The 16855-nt window shown below is 35.4% G+C and overlaps 3 protein-coding genes across 4 annotated transcripts; 1 reads left to right on the top strand and 2 right to left on the bottom strand.

Annotated features, from left to right (window-relative positions):
* The first annotated feature begins 7 nt into the window (after positions 1 to 7).
* LOC106758533 (putative E3 ubiquitin-protein ligase LIN-1) lies at positions 8 to 6665 on the top strand. Its single transcript, XM_014641448.2, has 10 exons — positions 8 to 94; positions 228 to 576; positions 646 to 1904; positions 2284 to 2373; positions 2500 to 2527; positions 2618 to 3233; positions 3838 to 3982; positions 4851 to 5099; positions 5387 to 5693; positions 6247 to 6665. Exons 2-10 carry the CDS (start codon positions 249 to 251, stop codon positions 6363 to 6365), a joined length of 3141 nt encoding a protein of 1046 aa, XP_014496934.1. The 5' UTR covers positions 8 to 94; positions 228 to 248; the 3' UTR covers positions 6366 to 6665.
* A 298-nt stretch (positions 6666 to 6963) lies between these two features.
* On the bottom strand, positions 6964 to 9895 carry LOC106758534 (protein NRT1/ PTR FAMILY 7.1-like). Of its 2 annotated transcripts, none has more exons than XM_022779554.1 (6): positions 9647 to 9895; positions 9326 to 9405; positions 9011 to 9104; positions 8799 to 8902; positions 8012 to 8571; positions 6964 to 7890 (listed from the first exon to the last, which is right to left on the bottom strand). In XM_022779554.1, the coding sequence occupies exons 2-6, from the start codon at positions 9395 to 9397 to the stop codon at positions 7038 to 7040; spliced, it is 1683 nt and encodes a 560-aa protein (XP_022635275.1). In that variant the 5' UTR covers positions 9398 to 9405; positions 9647 to 9895; the 3' UTR covers positions 6964 to 7037. The 2 variants fall into 2 exon arrangements, with proteins under 2 accessions (XP_022635275.1, XP_022635274.1); XM_022779553.1 differs by having other exon boundaries at positions 8685 to 8902.
* A 2655-nt stretch (positions 9896 to 12550) lies between these two features.
* On the bottom strand, positions 12551 to 15846 carry LOC106759487 (inositol transporter 1-like). Its single transcript, XM_014642675.2, has 6 exons — positions 15537 to 15846; positions 15383 to 15453; positions 14959 to 15294; positions 14666 to 14773; positions 14366 to 14551; positions 12551 to 13634 (listed from the first exon to the last, which is right to left on the bottom strand). Exons 1-6 carry the CDS (start codon positions 15682 to 15684, stop codon positions 12987 to 12989), a joined length of 1497 nt encoding a protein of 498 aa, XP_014498161.1. The 5' UTR covers positions 15685 to 15846; the 3' UTR covers positions 12551 to 12986.
* Positions 15847 to 16855: the final 1009 nt, after the last annotated feature.

The raw sequence follows: 16855 nt of genomic DNA on the forward strand, positions 1-16855 counted from the left end.
TTCAGCTGGTGATGCTTGTTGAAAAAGTCTGATACTTAAGCTGTTTAAAACCAAAATCAACAAAGGGAAATAACAGGAAAGAGAGAAAACTCAGGTAACATGTTATTGCTTTACATGCATGTTTAAATGTTTGATGGTTGTTCTGATTATTCTTTTTCAGTTCCTTCTGGTTTTCTAGTTGATTAGTACGCTTCACTTTGAATGTTTCTGATTCTTACCTCTAATAGTGACGGAGAGGGCATACATAAATGGCTTCATCTTTGGAAGAGCTTCTTGCAGAAGACGGGTTCAAAGGAATCAGAAGAGTGCCAAGGTCTAGATCCTCCTTCCACTATGGTGCTTCAAGTGAACCTCTTTACTCTATGGAAGGTAGACTTTCTGTATCAAGTGAAAGAATTCGACCGCAGAGACAAAAGTCTGATGCCTCAAGATATCAGATTACAAGTGGGCAGCTGAAAACCGACACTCACACTGCAAAGAACCGAAGATCAAGGGATAATTTTATTTTGAGAGGAGAAGTGGATGAACGGTTGGCGGTTGAAGCCCAGAAGAACTCTTCTCGAGATACTGATTCAGGTGAAGAAGTTCATACCAATTCGTCAGAATACATTCCAACGGATGAAATCACGGAGGTGATTGAACAAGAAGCTAGCAGATATGAAGATACTTATTCAAAAGAAGTGTCTGCAAAAGGAGGCAAAGAAAAGAATCTCTATGAACTCGTGGAGGACAGAAACTGGGTGGAAAAGCCTGTCAAGGATGCAAAGGAGCAAAGCAGAAGTTCCAGCATGAACATACGTAGACATTCGAGCGAAACTGGAAAGAAAATAAATCCCCAGAAGAGCTTTGAATACATCAGCAGGAACAAAAGTAGAAATCTTGCCGTGCAAGTAGCTTCTAGTCTTGCCCTTGACGAAGTAGCTGTTCGAGCCGTAGTTTCCATTCTAAATGGGTATATAAATCGTTTTCCAAAGGATGAAGATTTTCGGTCTACATTGCATCACAGATGTTTCTCCTCCTTGAATTTTCGTGAATTGAAAGAAGAGAAAATTACTCAGACCAAAGTCATAAGAAGTCTTGAGCAAGCAATTGAGGCCATTGAACAATCCGTGGAAGAACCTGTATCTGCCATGCATCTGAAAAGAACAACGATGCAGCTTAGTATTATTACAGGTTTGGGTTTAAATGATTTGAAATACGAGTGTACGTGTGGGATTCCGAATTATAAGTTGTCAGCATGTGCTCATCTTTACCTCAGTGTGGTCTACATGATGCAGAAAAAAAATAAGGTGTCAGCAAAGCATCTCTTGCAAGTGTTTTGTGATTCACCCTTTCAGGCACGGACTATGTTGTTGCCTGAACTATGGAAGCGTCTATTTTCTCCACAACTTTCTCATTTGAAGGCATGGTACAAGAAGGAAGAAGGAGTTCTAGTAGACACACCAAACAAAACAAGAAGACTAAAACTTCTTCAAGAGGTGTATAATGAGCATTTGGATTCCGGAACTCATATGTTTTCTGTATATTACAAAGATTGGCTTACTGAAGGAGTGGAATCTCCAACAGTTCCTTCAATTGGCATTCCATCAGTTTCTGTCTCAAGAAGTCAAGAGGGAAGTTCACTTAGTCACTCTTTTGAGTCTGCTAGCTCCATTGACCCATTCTCACCACAGCCAATGGTCAGCAAGAAACTGTATGATTCTATGTTTGGTAGCTTTAGAAGACCAGGAGTTTACCAAGTCAAAGGTGTTAAGGATGATGGTAACCAAGACAACAGCATGAAAGGCTCTTATGGTTCAACATTTGTTGAACATACATTAACATATGAGTCTGAAACTGTTAAATTTACAGATCAAGATATTGAAGGTTTCTCTCAAGGTGTAGCTATTGATACAATCAAGCCTGTAAGATATTTCTGTTTTCCGTATATTATTTATTCTTTGAACATGGTTAACCAGTTGATTCATTTGTTGTTCCTTAACTAAATACAATTTTACCATAAATTCTTTTAGGTAGTTCTCCCTCTCCTATTTTCATCTCATCCTTTGATCTGCATCACTGTAGTAGATTACTCTTTTACCACATTACCTCGAGTCCTCTTCAGTATCTGATATGCAAAATCTGAAATTGTATCATTGGTCCTTTTGTTTGAAACCGTTACTTTGTAGATTTTGATTCATATAATTTACAAAAACTGTTTTATGCTTTGAATGGCATTAACATACGTGTTTCTATTTTTGCTTTACATCTCACTTACGTTATATTATCATTGACATGTGACAGCACAAAGGAAATTCAATGGCAGCTGCAGAAGAAGCAAACATTGTTGTTGCCCTACCATACGAGAAAGCAAATGAACTTGGTCTTAAAAAGGTGAAACATTTGTTTTAGAAATGTGAAGCATATTCTTTCAGTCTTACTACTGTTTCACTGTCTATGTAGTGTTTGTGACTTCATACATCTGATCTCCTTCTATAATTTTTAATCTTTCACGTGCAGCCAAATAAGACAAGTTATGCTCTTCAAGGTGAGAAAAATCACATGTTTGACTGATGTACCTTCCTTCAGATAGCATATTCTATTAAATATTGGATTGTACATGAAAATATTGGTGCAGGATCAGATTTTCCAAGCACTCCACGGGAATTTATTTGTTCTCTAACTGGAAATATCTTTGAGGAACCGGTAACCTTAGAGACAGGTCAAACCTTTGAAAGAGAGGCCATCAAAGAATGGTTTGAAAAGGGAAATAGAACATGCCCGGTAACAGGAATTGCCTTGAAATGCATGGCCATTCCATTTACCAACCTTATTTTGAAGCGTTTGATTGATAATTGGAGGTCAGAACGTTTTGATTGCCTTCTTGGTCTTGCTTCCAAAAGAGTGGATAATTCAGAGGATCTCAAGTTGAAAGAAGGGGATGAGGGTGCTGTTTTCAAGTTAGAGAGTCTTTTCTCCTCTCTGAAAGAAGAGGAGAAATCAACTTATGTTAAGCATCTCATGTCTTTAGGATTTCTTCCATTTCTTTTTAGAAGGTTTGAACAGGGAAATGTGGAAGAAAAATCACAAGTGGTGTCACTCTTGCTAAATTGTATTCAAGTAGACTCTGGTTGCATATATAAGATAGCAAGGAATGTTAACAGAAACTGTCTTCTCGAGCTTCTTCACAGCAAGGAGGTTACCCCAACAACAAATGCAATACTATTCCTTACTGAACTTTTATCAATGAAGAGGTGAACCTTATCAATTTTGTATATTCAATTACATATTTTGATGTAATTGTCTACCATTCCGGTGATAGAAACTTCCATTCCTTTTGTCTAAACTTATCTGAATTACAGCAAAAATAGTTTGCAGCAATCTTAAATGGCCAAAGTTTGTTGAGACATTAACTGAGAGGAAATGAGCGTTAAAACTTATGAACTTGTTTATTTGAGGAGTGGATATAACCTCGTTTGAAAAAAAAAAGAGAGAATACGTTAAAAGTGTTTAAGAACGAAGGTCTAAAATTGGATTTATAACACCTAATATCATTTGTGTTGAGAAGTTAACTGATAATAAACTTCGAACAAATTGTGCTAAAGGTAAGCAATATTTTTTGCTAGAAGTGGTTCAAAAGACTGAAGACAACTGGGATGAATAATTTAAACCACTTGAATAAGAATAAGAATAATAGTTAACAAAAGGGTTCTATTATGGTTTTGACAGCTAATAGGATCATTTTGGCTGGTTATTTATCTGCATATTCCAGATGTTGTAAATTTCCAGAAGAAATGTTTAAGGACATTTGATATCTACTATCCTTGAAATTTTAATTACTCGATTACTTTTTTGTAGGAGAAAGGATGTTACTGCATTCATGAGTGGCTTGGCGGGTGAAAAAGTATTTTATATAATGCATATTCTGCTCATGTATCTCGAGAATTCTTCTCCAATTGAAAAGCCCCTAATTGCAGTCCTTTTGTTACACTTTGATCTGCTGGTATGCTCAAGTAAAGTTGAAAAAGTTACTCCAGTGTTTCTAGTTTAATCCTTTCATGTCTATTTTCTTGTGCAATCATTAGAAAATATCTCAGCTGGTTTAACATGAATAGTACCCCACTGAAAAATCAATGATTTAATTTTATTTTTTTAACTTGTATTTTATCACAGTGACTAAATCTTAACAGCTGAATTTCCAACCAAAGGTTTATAACTCTATGAACTTTACCCTCTAAAGTGCATCCTCTACTTGTCAAAACTCCCCTTATTTCAATACAACTTTTGTATTGAAATCATTGTAGAAATTAGATTAGGAAAAGTAATGAAGAGTTTCAGTTTTAGTATTTAGTCTCCTGCCTCTAAATCTTGACATATATAATTGTAGTTGATAATGGCATGCTCTGTAAATTGTGCATTTACATATAAAATGATTACCTATTTTCACTTGTAACGTATAATTTTTGTCTGGAAACTTTCCAATCCATGTGTATTGATGCATTTAAGGGATGCTGCTGCATTGGAACATCTCTATATCTTTTGTAGGAAAGATATAAATAAAGTCAGATGTTGGTAATAGAACAAACACTTTGGAATATTCATGCTTACTCTCTTCTTATTCAATGTGCTTACCATCACTTGGAATATGCAATCCTAACCTAGCCCTAAATCATGCATTTTGCTTCACTATCAACCTTTGTTTCTCTGGAATTATCTATACAGTATTGACAGACCAAATGCCTTCAAAGTTCCCTCCAATATTTAGCCCTCTTCTGAACTCTTTTGTACATAATCTTTTCTTAAATTAAGTGATAAATGAAAATCAGCTTCTGCCTTGCAAATTTATAGACTAGAGCAAATTTGCACTGCAGGTTGAGCCACAAAAGTTTAGTGCATACAGAGAGGTGGCTGTGAATGCCATTGCAGAGGCACTTGATAGCAGCTTAAAAGATGAGATGGCCCGAGAAAAGTGTTGCAGAGCACTTCTAATCTTGTGTGGCCATTTTTCTTCTACCGGAAAGATACCGACCAAGACTAGCACCTTAAAACAAGCAGGTTATAATCATGATGGCATAGAAGTAACCATTTCATCGGTAAGACAAAACATTGTTTATTCCTGTGTATACCAGATTCAATCTCTTAGCATGTGCTTAATGATACACATAGTTAGAGAAGAAAGTAAAATATTTATTTTCCAATTAGTATGCCTTTAACATATGAACGACAAAATTAGTATGCCTTGTCATTTTCCCTAAAAAATTCTATTGAAACTCAAGAACATAGAAAATGCAAGATGTTACGTTACACTTTACACTATTTAGTCCCCAGTTCAGTGTGTTGATGAACTTTTTGTAGCTTGAATGAGTTACTGAATGTATCTTGGCTGATAAATCAATGAAAATTATAGGAAGATGAAGACAAAAGGGTTGAAGAGTTGCTGAAGAAGCTGTTAGAGTCGTTGATTGGTGATGGAGAAGGCCCATTTTTGAAGAGCTTATCGATATGTTTAGATTGTAAGCACCTAGATTTGGTGAGGGCGTGTCTAATAACTGTGACATGGTTGAGTTCTTCACTATCTACACTATTTGGTGCTGGATTGCCTCTTCCCACCTTTTCATCCATCATCTCTCAGTTGAAAGGAATCTTGGAAAATGGAGAACTTGAGCTCAAGGCTCTGGCTTCTTTGTCTTTGCTTAATTTCAGTAAAATATCAGGTTCACCATTTTCTGCACTTCTTTTGTTTGATGAAATTATTGAAGACAGTTATGTTTAAGATGTTAAAATGTGATGGAAAAGAGATGATACTAGACATGGGATGTAATGATAAATGTTAAATTAGTAAGTATTTTCCGAATGGATCACTAAATTATTTTTTCATTTGGGTTCTTAAATTAAAAAGTAGGTTCTAAAAATAACTCTTGTGAAAGATTTTGCACTTGAAAGTATTCAAATAACCCTCTGTGTCTGTGGATGCGTATCTAGAATGCCATTTCTTCTTTCTTAATAATGGAAATGAAATTTCATAAAGATGTCCCTTCTAGGACCTTTCAGTTGAGCTAGACTAATTAATATTCTACACTACATTTTTACATAACTAATTGTTTGAGAATCATCTGGCAAGTTCAAATCAAGCAAGTTTAGTCCATTTTCCTAATTTCTCATGAAATAATTCTTTGTAGTGTTGATTTTAGTTAGATAACCTATTCAACTGCATTGGGGTGCAAATTTATGTTATGCTGTTTAATACATTGTAAATTGTTTGAACAGAATGCAAAACGCTTTTGAAGACTATGGCAGAAGATGTTGCCCCCCTTTTTCACGGACTTGCTGAGGCACCATGCACTGCAAAACAACAGCATGCCACTGTTTCTAGAGAGAATTTGTAGTATTCAAGAAACATATACTCGTCTCCTCGTTTCTGGAGTTCAAATTTGGATGAATTCCAGTTTTCTTGTTAGAAAATTTATGCTGCATATATACACCACACACACAAGTCTTTGGCAGACTCTTTCAAAAAGAAAATGCCTCAACATGGTTTATTTTTATCTGTAAAATATGTAAATGCATCTCATTAGCTTCTTTATGTTTTATCCGACTGGATAACCACGTGATTTGTGTCGGTTGTGTAGGGATGTAAATTTTCGACAAGTTGTGAATGTGACATTCTTCACACCATAAAGAATGGTGTCAGAATGATGCATTGTTAAGAGGAGTTGAAAAATGACTTGGGAATTTATAGTTTGATCCTCTCTCACGTGTGGACTGGCTTCAGAACCATTACATAGAAACAAAGAATGCTTACTATGTTGATTTATATTCTATGAAACATTTTCAGTGGTTCATATTGTAGCTCAAATATAAATGCTAAATATCAACTTTCCAAACCAAAGCTGTAATGTTATCAAGAAAGCACTCATTCCACCTATATTTTGTGAATTCTCACCCAAATTTAGATGGTCATGCTTTGTGTCACTCTAAGGGATCATCCTTGAAAAGCCTTATTAAAATTACCTAGATAAACAAATGCGTAGAAAAAAAAATGAAAACGAAGAACTTAATCAAACTATACTAATATTTTCCTGGTCCTCTAGGTTTTTCTTGTCACCTTCTTCTTCAATCTGGATGTTCTTGTACCAGCGAGCACATAATAAATACAGCACGAAGTCAAGAGCAGCTAGTATTGCAACGAGGAAGAAAAACCTATCCATGTGCCCCACGTTCAAGTCATTGGGAATCCATCCTGGGTTCTCACCTCTTGCAGTGACTGCCATGACCATGTACACCAGCATGCTACTCACATAGTTTCCAAGGGAAATTGAGGCCATGCAAAGTGAGCTCCCAAAGCTTTTTATGCCATCTGGGGCTTGCCCGTTAAAAAACTCCAACTGACCCACATACATGAAGACTTCTGAAGCACCAACTAGAACATACTGTGGGATTTGCCAGAGTATACTCAAAGAACTAGCCTTTTGCCCAGGTATAACTTGCTTGAGCCTTGCAAACTCTGTGACACCAGCTGCAACCATAGACAGCATTCCAATAATTAGACCAATTCCCATTCTTTGGAGTTCAGTTATTCCCCGAGGAAAGCCACAGAGTTTTGCAACCAGAGGAATTAAGACATAGCGATAAAGTCCAGTGCATAAAAGGACACTGCAGATATCAAACACTGACATGGTGGCTGCTGGCAAGTGAAATTTTCCAACCTTGTTGTTCATCACATCTCCTTGCTCCACAAAAAGAGAAGCCATTTGTGTAAACACAACCGAATAAATTATAGTACATAGCCAAACTGGTAGCATTCTCATCACACACTTGGCTTCTTCAACTTGAGTTATAGTACAAAGCCGCCAGTGATTCTTCAGATCATTTCTATCTTTCTCCGTTATCGTTGCTGCCTTGTCCATGAATCTGCTCAACATCAAAAAACATGAGCCAAGGATGTAAGTTTCAATTCCACACAACCAAGTTCTGAAATGAATACAATAAAAATAGTCGGTTGTGTTACTCGATCACATATTTCTTCTGTTACCTGAAATCGTTGCTGTGCATAATCTTTCTACTGCCTTTTATGGCAGATTCTGGACCATCAACCTCATAAAGTTGCTCTTCATTGCTTGCTTGAACCTTACACTTTTTAAAAGCAGCCACAAACACCTGAACTACCCTTATCACCGGATTCCCATATGCCTTTACATATCTATATTTTTTATATCCTGCCAAGTATAAAAGAAAAGCAATAATAGCTGAACCCAATGATATCAAGAAACCTAGTGTCCACATCCCTGTATCCTCAAAGTATACTAATACAGTGTTGGAGAACAAACATCCGACGTTGAGGGCAAAGTAAAAATAACCGAAGTAAGCATCTCTATTTTGCTTTTGGTTTTTCTTCTTCTCATCGAATTGATCTGCGCCAAAGGTTGCCAAGGTGGGTTGGTGCCCTCCATATCCAAATGCCACTAGATATATGGATAAGTAGAATACGCCCACACCCACTGCTGATGGTTCCCTGCATTTTGTTATTTCACTGCCACAACCAGCTGGTTTGATTAAATATCGCCAAGAAGTCAGGGACAACATCCCCAATCCCTGTTCATGTTCAACACGCATATTCAGAATTTTACAGTATTATTCATTTGTTGGTAATGGCAAAAAAGTGTTATAATAGTAAGATGTAAGATGAATTCAATACAATGCAGTACCACAATGAAAATGATCTGAAAGATTGAGCAGGTTAAATATCGGCCCCAGTAAGAATCACTGAGAAAAGCTCCAATTAGTGAGAATATGTAAACGGTTCCGGTCCACTTGCTCACATTATTAGCAGCATCAGCAACGTCTTGACGAAGAACTCGAGTCAGAAACAAAACCAAGTTTACTCCAACTCCAAAGAAAGCTAGTGTGGCCAATGCTTGATTCGCTGCATTCAGTACAATGTCAAATCAAAACATCTTGTGTTGCCATTCATTTCTGATTTTTCAAAAGTAGAAAGTGGAATATTACGAATTAACTAATCATTTTTCAGTACCTAGCAAGATAAATGCAGGTTTCCACCCTCCTTTAGACTCCCTACCATTTGTGGGTGGCTCTCTGTAGCCACCATCATTTTCTCCTGCCACATGCTTTTTTTTTTAAAAGAAAGAAAGAAAGAAGTCACATTATAAATAAATAAAACAACAAATTTAGCTTACAACTCTTTTTCCATTCAACAAAAGAATTCTGATTGGTATGTGCATTATTTCACAATTTCAGTTGTGAAAACGAAATATTCATGCAGAGAACCCATTCAAATTTTTATTATTATTAAACCGAAACTAAACCTGATCGACCAAGAATAACTGACCTCGGTTGCGTCAATATTGAAGGGGGAATTGGCAGTGTGTGAATCGGCGATCTCCGGTTCGGTCGGTGCCATGATAAACTCTGTTTAAAACAAGTGAGCACCATTATTGGCATGGACAATGACGGAAGAAGATGAGAACAAGTAAAAGTTTAGAATGCTTAATATCAACGGGGAAAGAAACCAAAATATTGAAACACGTTAAGTTCTACATATATGCTTACTGAGCTGATCAATCAGAATAATACTAATCAACACAATAACATAATGATAATAATAAGAAAAACGTATCATGGATGATAATTTCTGGTACAGTAGTGTAACCTTTTGCGGAACTTGGTGACAGAAAGAACGAACTGTTCAGGAATAGTGTCAAATTCCGGTGAAGGGGAAGAGCAGTAAGTAGAAGCTACAAAGTCAAATGCTCCCGGAAAGTCTGCCAGGTTCAAACTTTTTGTCATTTATGGTTCAGAATCAAGGATGTCACTACTTCTTTCTCTATATCAAAACTCTCATGCATAGATTAATACAATCTTTTTTTTTCCTTAAAATCTCACAATCAAATGCTGCCTAACAGTGATTATCAATACTGCAAGGCAGTGACCAAAAGGTGGAATGAGCACTGTTCTTTGTAATGCTCTATATGTATATATATATATGTGTGTGTGTAAGGAATGAAAGAGTGTAATGAAGGTTTAAGATGTAAAGGACGGTGAATTTGTTGTTGTAACTAAATCACTATAATATAGGAAAATTTTGATGTTTATCTCTTTGACTGATGACAAGTGATAACAGTTTTTACTTAAGAACCGGTCTTGTAATTGCTGTGATTTCATTTGATTTCGGATTATGCTTTGCTCACAGCCAAACTTTCACCCTTCTTATCGTGTTTCATTTTCATTAAATAGATTTCATAAAATTAAAAATACACAATAATTATTAATGCATTTGTTTTTAAATCAGGTTGATTTTCTGTTTTCTTTATCTCCCACATTAAAATAACCAACTACGAACTTGTTAATTTTAAGATTTTAAATTCAAATTTATATCTTTCATGAAATTTGATGATTCTTTTTGTTATAAAAAAGTACTTTACTAACTTTTGCCACTATCTCAAATTCGCACTTAGTGAAATAAGTTTTTAATTTAAGTGTTAAACCCTGAAATATTAGCAGAGTAGTTGTGTATAAAGAAATGTTAATATCTTAATTTAGATTTTAAATAATAAAAGATGAAGAAATAGAAGAAATAAAACCATACCACATAAAATAAGTTATATTTGTTGTTGTAACTGAAAACTTAGTGCTATTCTCTTCATAGACTTTTTCTCCACTTCTTTTTTATAGTAAACACACCCAATCATTCATGGGAGTTACTCCTTGTACCTCCCCAATTCCAACTCCTACAGAATTAACCTTTATGTTTTTTTTACCGTTTTACCCCTATTTATTAAAGTTAACCTACTCTTTTACCGTCTGCTTCAGTCAAAACATACAGACTCAGATTCCTCTCCTTCGTATTCCCACCCCCACTCCCACCAAAGCTTTTGAAACGCTCCTCCTCGGAACGCTCTCTGCAACTCTTACTCTCCCATTTATAAGTTAAAAATATATTTAAAAATAATACATCAAAACATATAAATTTCATTATTAAAATATCTGAAAATTAATATAAAAAGTAAACTAATAAAAACAAATCTTAAAAAATAAAACTAATAAAATAAAAATCTAATAAAAACAAATCCTAAAAAATAAAACTAATAAAAACAAATGTTAAAATATAAATCTTAAAGAAATAAAACTAATAAAAACAAATCCTAAAAAATGAAACTAATAAAAACAAATTTTAAAAAATAAAACTAATCAAAATAAATCTTAAAAAATAAAACTAACAAAAACATAATCTAAAATAATTTAGAAAACCCTTAAACGGATGTGGGAATCCGTCAACGGATGTCAACATCCGTTTAAGGGTAAACGGAAGTCGCCTTCCGTTTTAACGGTTTTAAGAGGATCGCTACTTAAAGATTGGATACAACACCACCACACCAATGTAATGCAGAGATATAATAATTGAAGGACAAATTCTTCCAGAAGAAATCGATATCTCAATTATCACTTGAAATACAAGAAGAATGGGAGAAAGAATTTCTAGAAAAATAGAACAAAGAATTCCTTAGAAAAGAGCGTAAAAATGAAAGCATGAAGATAAAAAAAAAAAAGAATAAATAGGTTTTGTGGGGGTAGAAGAATAAAATTATAAAATTTTATTTCTAAATATAAATTTTTGCTAAAGGATAAAATTGAAATAGAAAAAATAGAGTAAAGGACAAAAATGGAATGGGGGGTGGGGGTTGGAATTGGGGAGGTAGAGGGAGTAACCCCATCATTCATTGACTACATCCACTTCCTCGCAACTTCTCCCTTCAAACCCACATTATTCTAACATGTCTAATATCTACAATCTACAATAAATGTTTATTTTATCTAGCTTAAATTAGTAATAAATGAACTCTTTTTAGTGTATTAAATAAAACATAATAAATAAACACTTTTCAACAAGTAAAGTATACTTTAGATACATCTTATATAATTTATAATATAGTATCATAAAAAATGTTGAAAGGAATAAACACTAAATGTTCAATAATAAGACAATGTCTTAGCTGCAATAAATTATAACACGACAACATCTCAATAAGAGTGATTATAGTTTTCACTTAAGAACCGGTCTTGTAATTAAGCAGGTTGCATTTCTAAGGAATTTTTGAAAGGCGTTATTAGTTCGTTGTTGAGAATGAAGTTTATCTCCAGAGTTGAGAGTGATGATTACGGTAATATTTATATTCCACATTTGCAGAAGCTTTTGTCCATGGTTGTCACCTTCCCTACCACCCGTCGCAGTGCAATGAACGAATCGTCGTCGCATAATTCTAATGTCTGTCACAATCAATAATTCTACAGTCCAGGTATGTATATATGTCTATGATTCTACTCAATCTTCATGTAAATTGTAGAAATAATTCTAGGATATGTTTATCCTTGTAATATCTAACTTGATCACACAAACAAATGTAAAGGGTCGATGACAGAGATATTGTTGTACGGATCTGGTATGACAAATATCTATGCCGGCTAAGGTTACAGTTTCAAGTACATTACGCATTCATTCAAGTTAGCTACTATTGTGCCTATGAAAATAAATCACCATAATTTCGACAATGACATCTGATGGAAAGAAAGAGTTGTTATTATATCTCTAAAATGCTGAAACAGAGAAAATATTAAAGAACTGGGGAGACATAACACATTAAGATAGGTGGCAACCATGTAAAGGTATTAGTCTTCTCACACCTATCACCATAATATCCTGTAAGAAATGGGTTGAGCAGATAACGACACGGCTGCAATCTTATTTTACGACTGAATGAGATCCGCCACCATATTCATGAAATTAACTCACTTTTGTCGAATAAAAGTGAAACTCTAGAAAACGATGATATGATATTCCGTCCAGGCAAGGCAATGGAAGAATAGACACATGAATACACACATAAATAATATAACATAATATGAAAAGACATAATTTGTTTATGTGAACTGTACTCAAAATGCTTCATGATACATCATGTATTTAGACCAAGAAGCTGTCTCACAAGCACAACTTAGGATTGACTTCCCTGCTCAAGAAGGCTGTGTGTGTTGGGGTTCTTTCCCCAAGCTCTCTCCCTCCATATTACTTCCACTTCATCAAATGTCAATCCTTTGGTCTCGGGAACATACACAACCACAAATACAAAAGCAGCCACAGTTATTCCACATATGATCAGGAAAGTGGGGCCAATCCCTATACCGTCCGCAATTGAAAGAAATGTCTCTGAGACAATCAAATTTGAAACCCAACACACAGTAGCTGACATGCCACCACAGATGCCTCGATATTCTTCCGGATATATCTCTGAACTCAGAGTCCACGGCACAGGCCCCATTCCTGGCGAGAAAAAGCCGATATACAAGGCTAAGCCTACAACTGCAAGCCATCCATACACCCCATTCGAAGATGATGATTGCTTAAAAAATGCAAAGGCCAAGACTATCAATGATACAGCCACTCCTGCCAGGCTAGAAAGAGCTAATTTTTTTCGCCCTGCATGGTCGATAAGGTAAATGCCAAGTACGGTTCCGGCGGCGTTCATCCCAGCAACTATCAGGGATAGGAGAAGAGCCAGTTGATTGGCCTGGAACCCAGCCATTTGGACAATTGTAGGGCTGTAATACATGACTGTGTTTATACCTGTGAACTGCTGGAAAGCCTGCACAACCATTGGATGCCATTAGAACACATTTTACACGTATATAAACTAATGTTATTTATACTCAATTTCAAACAAAAAACCCAATTCCAAAATGCACTTAGTCACCACTAAAAACAAAGTACAAGGGAAGATGGGGGGGTTTCTTTTATCAATCGTAAAACCAGAAAATCAAGCCAAATCAAGACCACACAGTAATTGGAAACAAAAAAATAAGCACCAGTGTGAAAACCTAATTCAAAGTTAAAATAAGAAAATATTAAACTGAAACTTAATTTAATTATGTTTATTTTCTAAAGTTAAATTACGGAAAGTAGTGAAAAGAGTCAGTATGATAGAGATCAATGAGTGCATTATTATCTTAACCATGAAATGAAAGTAGTTTTCGTCAATACAAATTCAACTCTTGAAAAGCTCCAAACCTTATGATTCTGAACTATAGAGCTAAACATTTCAAATTCAGTACTAAATTTTCAATCAAATGTAGAACATAAAGTACTTTGATGCTAACTGAAGTTTCACAAGGATCGTTGCATATGCAATCTCTACAGTAATGTGAGCAAGACATGCTCATATAACTTGAAAGTTTTGAGCAAGACACTCCAATTCTATAATTATTTGCAAATATGTTTAGCAAAGCAGAATTGTTCTAGCTAATGTAATGACAGAAAAGAGCATTTGCGTCCTTTAGGAAGTTTGCATGAAAAGTCTCTTTGTAATCATTTTATTACCAGAAGTCCGCCACCAACAAGGAATGCTGATCTGATTTCTTTTGATTTAAAAACATCCCAGAATTTGATATTGCTCCTCCTTTGACGGTCTTGCTCTGACTGAGCAGTTAGGAAATCGACTTCGTCTTCTAACCGAGCAACATCATAGATCTTAGAAAGCACATCAACGGCTTCGTTTTTTCTATTCTGTACATGAAAGATAGAATTGTATGCTGGCATTATAAACTAGTAGCTTTTGAAAGTAAGGTGACATCTTAGGTATAATTCTAGACAAGAGAAATCAATCACACAACAATTTACCTTAATAAACAGCCATCTTGGGGATTCAGGAAGGAAGAGCATGAGAACAAACTGAATAACAGCTGGCACACCTGACACACCAAGCATCCATCGCCATGTCCCAGGAACCTGCTCTCAATGCGATAAGGCGGTTAGTGAAATAATACCCAAAAGCAAGGATGTGAATAAATCGAAGGGCGTTTTCAGAACACTTTTGGGACAACAAGCGAAGATGAAGAACTAAATCTTTCAATATTAATAGTAGCAGCAGAAGAAGAATATATAGTAGCAAAAGCAGATAAAAGAATACTGACCCCTGTAAAAGCAAGGTTTACTAGATAGGAAAGAAATTGTCCGCCGGTAATCATGAGCACATTTGTGCTTACTAACGATCCTCTTATTTCGGAAGGTGATGCCTCTGCAATATATACAGGAGCAGTGACAGAAGCTGTACCAACACCCAAACCAATCAGAAGACGTCCCAGTATGAGAACGTAAGGATCTGGGGCAGCAGCCATGAGAATTGCTCCCAAGGCAAAAATAACATCAGCAAAGAGGGTGGCCTTCTTCCGTCCATAAGCATCATTAAGCCAACCACCCGCTGCTGCTCCAACAATTGCTCCGGCAATCGCCATGCTCACAATTGTTTCCTGGGATGATCCAACACAAAAGTTGACTGAAGCTCGGTTGAGATGAAATCCATATAGAAAAAGGATTGAAGTTGAAAAGAATAGATACCTGGAGAAAATAACTGTCTCTAACTTCCTGAAAATCATCTTTAATGTACAAAAGTGCTCCCGATATGACACCTGGAAGAAAAAGAGTGAAGATGAGATGTAAAGGAAGAAGAAATGGGGGAAATGCTGCGGAGAGAAGAGGAAGTGAAGAAAACCAGTGTCGTAGCCGAAGAGAAGACCACCGATGCCGGCGACGGCAGCAAGGCCGAGAATGTAAGGATTTTTGAAGAAGGACATTTTCCGCTCCGGATACAAATCCAAATATCCAGAGCTCCCAGGCGTCGACTGCATGGTTATCGTCATCTCAGCTTCAATTCTGCTGCGTTTCTTCAACTTCTTCTTCTTCTTCTTCCTCTTCCTCTTCTTCTTCTTCTTCCGCGATTCACTCCTTCTTCCAATTCTTCATCACCCGCCAACTCACACTGCTCCAGCTGGCGATATTTTATTACTCTTATTTTCCAAGAGACAAAAAAAACCCTAGTAATTGTTTTGTTGATAATTGAATGAGATTATTGGCATGCGTTCCTGATCAAAGTATTATTGGGACAGGTGTACGGTTGGGATGAATGGAAGCGAAGAAAGAGAACGTGTGTAAAACCGTCCCACCACGTCGTACGCAAACATGGTCCCACGCAAACTCTTCGACCTTACCCATTATCATTATTATTTTCTCCTTTTTTTTTTTACACTTATAATAAATATATTCACTTCATTTTTTATAAGAACTTTGAAAAATATGAATCCCAATGGGAAATGAAATTGTGGTTAAAATTACGCCACGTGTGTCTTCTGTTACGTATTTGTTTTGATTTGATTTCAGGTGTTTCTTGTGTTTTGCTCACGGGCACGCCATCAGTCCCTCGTGCTACCACACCTTTTCACAATATAAATTCATAAAATAAAAATACACAATAAATAACTTTGCTTATTATTATTTATAATAGTAATAATAATGTGTTTATTTTTAAATCAAACTGCTTTTCTATTTTTCTGTTGATCCATAGTAGTTTTCTATCATATTAAAATAACCAACTACTGATTATATTTAAGATTATAAAACGAAGTTTTAGGTCCTGAAATATTAGCACAGTGGTTGTGTATAAAGAAATGTTTCTGTCTTATTTTAGGTTTGAAATAATAAAAGATAAAAGAAGTAAAAAGAAAAAAAAAAATAAAACCATAAAACGTGAACCAAAATAGTTAGATATAAAATAAAATTAAGGAGATAAACTCCAAAAATAAAAGTTGTCGAATGTTCTAGAATGGTTGCTATAAGATAAAAAGTAGAACATGTGCTGACTCATATATAAAATTAAATTTGAATTCTACAAAAGTACAAACAACATTAAAACTTATCTTAATAAATGTTGATTATTTAATTTATTCAGATCTTAAATCTAAAGTAATTAAACTTAAATTAATTAATTATAATCTCAATTGCTTCACAGTGTATATCAGGAATTCAAAACATGCT

This window comes from Vigna radiata, chromosome 4, assembly GCF_000741045.1.
Source record: "Vigna radiata var. radiata cultivar VC1973A chromosome 4, Vradiata_ver6, whole genome shotgun sequence".
NCBI lineage: Eukaryota > Viridiplantae > Streptophyta > Magnoliopsida > Fabales > Fabaceae > Vigna > Vigna radiata.